We start from the raw sequence: 6,800 nt of genomic DNA, 5'->3' as shown, positions 1-6,800 counted from the left end.
GGTCCGGACCCCCCCCCCTCCTGGTGCCTCCTCCCTGTGCCTCCCTCCCTCTCCCTGCCCTCCACCGCCCTCCTCCCAACCCTGCCCCCTTCCGCTCACAACGCTCCCTGCCCTCAGCCCGCGCCCCGGAGCTGTTTCCCGAAGGTGCCCAGAAGATGCAGCAGCTGGCACCGCAAGTGGGCCTGAACCCCAGCCAGGGCGCCCTGCTGCCCAAGTCAGGTGAGTGCCGTCCCCATGCTGGCTCAGGACTGCAGGGGGCAGGAGACCCCAGACTCCAAAGCTCACCCCCCCAGATGTGGACCCAGCACCAGAGGTTGGGACAGTGCCCTGGCATGTGGCCTCGGGGGGTGGGGGGTCGCAGGCAGGGAGGCTTGACCCTTCAGGGACTGCTGGGGGCCTGCACCCTTGGGGAAGGGGCGACTGGCTGCTTCCTCACGCCCCACTCTCTCCCACAGACCAGTGTGCTGGCGCCTTCTCCTAGGTGAGTGCTTGGGCTGGCCCGGACCCAGTCCCCAGGCATGCGGGCCCCGTGCCTTGCCGACCCAGGGGACCCCTCTTAGCCAGAAGGCTGCACTGTGGGGGTCCTCCCGCCGGGAGCCGGAGGGACAGCAGGCAGCAGTGGGCAGGGACAGAGGGGCCATGGGGCTGGGCCCAGGGAGGGCAGGCGGGGGCAAGAAGAGGGTGCTGGCCCCACGACACCTGTCCCTGTGTTTGCAGGAAGGGTCCAGCCCAGGAGTGCCCGTGGGGGGGCCACGCCGTACGGGCCCTTGGCCCCGGAGCACACCGCTTCTCTCCGCCCCCCTCCCCCAGCACAATAAATAATGTCCTAAAGCCCTTGGCTGTGCATTTCTTGACTCTCCACGGTGGTTTCCGGGCACAGGTGGGACCCCTTGCGAGGCCGAGCCGAGCTCTGCAGGGCTGGGCAGGTGCTTGGCCCCGGGAGGAACTTATCCAGACTGATGAGGGTGTCACCAGAGCTTTCCCGCCACTCGCTCCCCCTCCCCAGGCACCAGGGCACCAGGCCTGGGGGCGGCAGTCACTGCTTGCTCAGCAGCCCAGACCCAGGCGGCCGCCCAGAGCTCCCGTGACACAGGGGACCTCCTAGGTCTCTGGGGTCCTTCCTTCCATNCTCGCTCCCCCTCCCCAGGCACCAGGGCACCAGGCCTGGGGGCGGCAGTCACTGCTTGCTCAGCAGCCCAGACCCAGGTGGCCGCCCAGAGCTCCCATGACACAGGGGACCTCCTAGGTCTCTGGGGTCCTTCCTTCCACGGCACAGAGCAGGTATCCGGGTCCCTCCATCCCCCACTTCTCCCCTGACCTCCACTCCGTCATGTCCACAGTTCACGCCCCACCCAGAGTCAGAGGAAAGTGGGGGTGCAGGGCAGGGAGGAACGTATGCAACACACTGTCCCGCCTTTGGGTCGAGGTAGGATAATTTCGCTGTTCTTTTTTTTTTTTTTTTTTAGTTCAGTTACTTATTTTGAGAGAGAGTGCAAGCAGGGGAGGGGCAGAGAGAGGGGAGAGAAACAGAATCCCAAGCAGGCTCCGCACTGTCAGTGCAGAACCCATCTCCGCCCCGATCTCATCGTGAGATCAGGACCTGGGCGGAAACTGAGAGTCCCACGCTTACCCAGCTGAGCCACCCCAGGCACCCCTGGTTGTTCATTTTTAATTAAAAACGTAGCCCTGTCCTGCCAGATTTGCTGCCTTGATTGGGGCCCTTCTGGGCTGGAAGGTCACTCCCTGGGGGCCCCAGACAGCCCCTCCACACCTGCACTCAGCACCTGGGCACCTGGGCTGCCCCGGCCCACATGCCAACCTCTGTTCCACCTGTGGACACGGTCTTCCCACCCCCTTCCCCGCCCCCAGCCTGACAGCAGCCTGGAAGTCAAGCCCTGGGGACGGGGACGAGTGTGGGTGACGGCCCGGAGAGCCAGCCCTCTCCCACATGCGTGACGTGCGAGCTCACCCTCCCACCCTCTCGACACTCGGGAAGGTGCCGTCTGCCCACCTAGGGAGCATCCGCTGAAAGACACTGTCTGAGCTCCAAGTGATAAGTCAGCAGACGGAGGGGTTGTGATCGTCATTGGGCTTCCACGTGGACCGAGAGAAGAAAGGGCGAAGGGTGTCACAGCAGCCACAAGGAGACATGGGGACGCGCTCCCCTGGCAGGTGGTGCAGGAAGCCTGGCCACCAGGCCCCGGGAGCCCTGCCTCGCCCGCTCTTCCCCTCGCAGGTCCCCCGGGAAGGACCGGCGTGGGGAGATGCAGATTGCCCCTCGTGGCCTTATGGACACCTTTTCCGGGGAGGGGGGCTCCCTTCCGGGGTGGGGCAGCCCCACAGGGCCCCTCAGGAACCCAGAAGGGCTGGGTCCCGGGCACCCGCATATCCGCCCGGGGCTCACGTCGTCCGGCACCACCCCGCTCAGACCACACGGGGGCAGTCCTCAGCCAGCTCCCGCCCAGAGGCCGTGGAATCCCCGGGGCTGGCTCAGCTCATTCCTCCCCGGGCTCCCAATCGCCCCCAGGGCGTCCCGTCTCCCGGACGGGAAAGGCCGAAATCCTTAGCTGGCCGCAAGGCCCCTCCCTGATCCGCCCTCCTCCGACCCCATCACCTCCCGTCTTTGCTTCTGACCACCCCGAACGGGCCGGTCCCGTGCAGCCTCAGAGCAGGGCTGCCCCGCCTGGAGGGTCCCTCCCCCAGCTCTGCCTGGCCAGCTGGCCCTGCTCCTCTCAAGTCTTCTCCTCAAATACCAGCCTGTGGGGTCCCTCCTCGGGGCCCTAGCCCGGGCTGCCCTCTGGCCTCGCTAGCCGCTCCTCCTCTGTGCCCCTGCACCTCTGCCCAGCTCTCACGCTGCAGCCCTGCAAGCCCTGGGGCAAGAGGCTGCCCTTTCCCCCTGTGCCTGCCCCCCATTCCCTCCAGGGCCCCTTCCCTTCCCCGGGTTTGAGGCCCCACCTCCCTGGTGCCCAGATAGTCACAGCACCCACACCCGCATTAAATAAGATTACTAAGATTGCTCCCTGCTTGAGGGCTGAGATGCTGAAGATGGGCTGACAGGTTACATTTTCTAGACCTTTGTGTCATTTTTAAAAACTTAGATCTTTGGTTTTCTTACCACGTTTTGGAACTCCTCGGGTCAGGTCTTGTACCGGCTTCCTGCGGCCGCTACAGCAAACGATCACAGACTTGGTGGCTTAAAACATAACATTTACCTCCTCACGGTTCTGGAGCCCCGAAGTCCAAACTGCATTCCCCTGGGCAGAAACCACGGGCGGCAGGGCTGGCTCCCTCCAGAGGGCTCTAGAGTGTTCCCTCTGTGAAACCTCCCTCCGCCCCGCTCTCAGGATGTCTGTGACAGCGTTTGGATCCTCCCGGAAAATCTCCCCCCTCTCAAGATCTGTAACCACATGGGCAAAACCCCCACACAAGCTGCCACTGACAGTTTCCAGTAGCTTTAGGGCACACTGTTGAGCCTGCCACACTCTCCCTGGAAAATTCTCCCCGGCCCCCAGCACTGTGCCCGGGGGAAGGAATGTTTAAAGGGGTCCTGGGGGCTGGTGACCCCACACTTACATGGCCACACCTGACCTTCCTCTGCAGGCGGCCCACTTCGGCCTGTCCAGGGGTCCCTGAAGGATGGACGGTGTCGGCGAGAGAGAGTGAGAGCCCCGAGAAAGATTCTCCAGGCAGGCATCTCTGCCCTGTCGATTTTGGTGTCTTTATTTATAAGTCAAACGTTAACATGGCATCAGAAACTGGAATTTTTACAATGGATAGTTCTCTGTGATAAAATGCTTTGGAAAATGTAAAGAAACAGGTTTTACAGAAGGATTCTTGCACAACTGCCCCAATTATAGTGCGGTTGAATAACTAAGAAAATAACAGGGTGTTCTTCGTGAAAAACATGATAACATACACATTTTAATAATGCAAAGATTAAGTCATAGGTTAAGTTGTAGATGCTCGTATCCATCCGCATCACAGCTGCCAGGGGAAGGGAAGGGGTTTGTGGAACGTAGGCCTTAGGGAACGGGCTGCCACCCATCACCAGTTAGCAAAGTGTACGTGGTACTTATGTTCTGCCCTGATCTGTTCCTTCTCTCTAAGTCAGGCTCTTTGTCTCCAGGCAACACTTAATTGTCCAGTTATATTCCTTATGGCACCAGAGAGCCAATCATACCTTTAAAGAGTTTAGGGGCGCCCGGGTGGCTCAGTCGGCTAAGCGTCCAACTTCAGTTCAGGTCATGATCTCATGTCTGTGGGTTCGAGCCCCGCGTCGGGCTCTGTGCTGACTGCCAGCTCAGAGCCTTGAGCCTGTTTCAGAGTCTGTGTCTCCCTCTCTCTCTGACCCTCCCCTGCTCACACTGTCTCTCTTTCAGAAATAAATAAAACGTTTAAAAAAATTTTTTAAAGAGTTTAGCTCATTTCTAACACATAGAATAGCCTCTTCGAGTGCATGTACCTTTGTGTCTAGCTTTTTGTCTATGATTTCTTGAATAGCTAGGGCATGAGACACATTTTTGGTTAGTTGATTTACATGTTGAGCTGTATGAACCTCTTGGACTAAAGCAACCGTAGAAACATGATTGTACATGTAAAGGTCAATCTTTTCTGAGTGAGGGTCATTAGCCTGTTCACAGCTCAAGGGAAGTATGGAGGGAAACAGGACCTGCCGGAGACACGATGTCTGTTCCCAGAATCACAAAAGAAGAAGTTCCCACAACAGGTTCCTTCACAAGTGCAGTCATCAGACCGGGGCCGGAATAAGGGGACAGGTCCCTCCCGATACTGATCAACAAGGTGCCTTGGGGGTCAGGGCTCAAGCAGAAATAACTGAGTGGGGGTGGATATCGGTCGTCACCTGACGGCAAGAGACGGTGCAAACCCGCCTTAACCTCACCAGGAGCTTTCTCGACTTCTGAGCTCAGGAGATGGCTCCGGGCCTCCTCCAGCGTCCCCGTCGGACACCCAGACACACCACGGAGTTCCTACGGCAAAGGAGTGGCCCCGGGCTCCCCCCAACCTGCCTCAGCCCAGCCGCCTTGGGGAAGGCCATGCCCACACTACTCACAGGTAGGGGCACCTGCGATCCCTCCCCCCCTCACCTCACCTCTGCCCGCCCCCACTCTGAGCACCACCACCCCCTCCTCCGTCAGCTCCGTCCTGAAGAACTCAGAAGCCCTCTGCTACTCTCCGTGCGCCCCCCACCTCCACCCCTGCAGCCACAGCGACTTCTCCTCCTGGCACTCCTCCACCTGCAAATAAATCAGTTGTGTCCCTCCCCACCCTGCCCCTGCTTAAGCCCTCCAGCAGCCCCCCACTCTGCATCCCTTCATTCACAATATCTACTGAATGCAGTGTTTACGTACTGAAGACACTGCAAGTGAAACAGATGTAAAGTCGCTCCCCTACGGACTTCTGGGGGGAACACGCAGTAAACAGGATGAACAAATGCACTAGTTACCTCCTGCTGATAACAGAGTACCCCCAAATTCCCAGGCTGGACACAACCAGCATGTATTATCCCCCAGGGTCTGAGGGTCAGGATTCTGGTCCCGGGTGATCCGGGGCCTCCGGCCCGAGACTTTGCACAAGGCCAAGGTCAAGCCACAAGCCAGGGCTGTGTTCTCCCCAGACGGCGCAGCCAGGACCCCTTCACTAGACCCCCAGGAGGGGGTCTGCATGGCAGCCCCTTCACTAGTTGTTGCCAGGCCTGGTCCTGGGCCACATGTCATGGGAGCGAGTCAAGGAGAAAGAAGGGACAGCCCATCACGAGAGTCCTGGCTGGAAGGAAGTTAGTCCCTGGGACCCGCGCCGGGGCAGAAACGCAGGAGGCGGGGCGGCTGGGTCTGTCTCAGGGGCTGCCAGTTAGTGGCCAGAAGGTACTTTATCTAGTGACAGGTCTGGAAAGCAAACAGGAGAGGACCGGAGGTAGTGAGCGGGCTGTCGACACTTCATGTCAGGCGACTGGGGAAGGCCTCCCTGAGGAGCCGGCCTTGACTGAAGACCTGAAGGAAGCACGAGGGTCAGAAGGGGACAGAGGCTCCGAAGGGAGGGCCAGACTGGGCTTGGGCAGCGGAGGGTAACACCGGCACCGCCTGCACACCCAGCATCTGCCCTCCCCGCCGCCGCCGCCGCCCTGTGGCCACCCCGGCCCTCTGGCGAAGCCTTGAGCAGAGCCGTTCGGTGGCCTCGGCGGGCGCCCCGCTGCCCGGGCCCCGCGTCCTGGCGCGCACCACCGTCCCTCGAGTCCCGGGGNCCCGAGGTTTCCTTTATTGTCTGTCGAAGCCATTAGATTCACAAGCTCCCGCGACCAGAGACCTTGTCCGTTAGGCAAAGTGCTCAAGGCCTAGGGCACCGGGCGGCGCAGGGGGCGGGGAGTGAGCGACGGCCTCCCGCACTGGCCGCCACACTCGACCCACGTTCGCGTCCTGACCTGCTGGCGGTTCGGGGTCCGAAGACCACGTGGGAAGCCTCGCGAAGGGCGACAGCAGGTGCGGGAGGCAGGACGAGGCCGGGGGGACCAGCAGGGGGCGAAGCGGCGGGGCAGGAAACCCNGAACCGTCCTCCCGCGCAGGCGCTCTGGGCTCGCGGCCGCGCTCGCCCGGGTGACGTTCCTGCGGGGCCGCGGTGTCATGGTGCCGCCGCTGTCGCCGCCTCTCTGCACGCTGCCGCCGGGCCCTGGGCCCCCGCGCTTCGTGTGCTACTGCGAGGGGGAGGGAAGCGAGGTCGGAGGCTGCGGCGGCTTCAACCTCTAGTGAGTGGCGAGGGCCGGGGCGCTGGGGGCGCCCCCAGGTCTG

At 61.4% G+C, this 6,800-nt stretch overlaps 2 protein-coding genes across 2 annotated transcripts in view; both read left to right on the top strand.

The window, feature by feature from the left end:
• The window catches only part of LCNL1 (lipocalin like 1), a 5,191-nt gene extending 1,739 nt beyond the window's left edge, over nucleotides 1-3,452 (top strand). Inside the window, exons 4-7 of the mRNA XM_077771004.1 lie at nucleotides 118-313; nucleotides 456-757; nucleotides 1,148-1,281; nucleotides 3,345-3,452. Of these exons, the coding sequence (XP_077627130.1) occupies nucleotides 118-313; nucleotides 456-757; nucleotides 1,148-1,281; nucleotides 3,345-3,452 (740 nt within the window). The remainder of the gene's footprint in view (nucleotides 1-117; nucleotides 314-455; nucleotides 758-1,147; nucleotides 1,282-3,344) is intronic.
• Nucleotides 3,453-6,577: 3,125 nt separating this feature from the next.
• PAXX (PAXX non-homologous end joining factor) overlaps nucleotides 6,578-6,800 on the top strand; it is a 1,502-nt gene continuing 1,279 nt past the window's right edge. Inside the window, exon 1 of the mRNA XM_077771022.1 lies at nucleotides 6,578-6,757. Within this exon, the coding sequence (XP_077627148.1) occupies nucleotides 6,636-6,757 (122 nt within the window). The 5' untranslated portion in view covers nucleotides 6,578-6,635. The remainder of the gene's footprint in view (nucleotides 6,758-6,800) is intronic.

The sequence above is a fragment of the Crocuta crocuta genome, unplaced genomic scaffold, assembly GCF_008692635.1.
Source record: "Crocuta crocuta isolate KB4526 unplaced genomic scaffold, BGI_CrCroc_1.0 scaffold2720, whole genome shotgun sequence".
NCBI classification, from domain to species: domain Eukaryota; kingdom Metazoa; phylum Chordata; class Mammalia; order Carnivora; family Hyaenidae; genus Crocuta; species Crocuta crocuta.
Note: the sequence above shows the minus strand (reverse complement) of the source record. Positions and strands in the feature narration are given on the sequence as shown.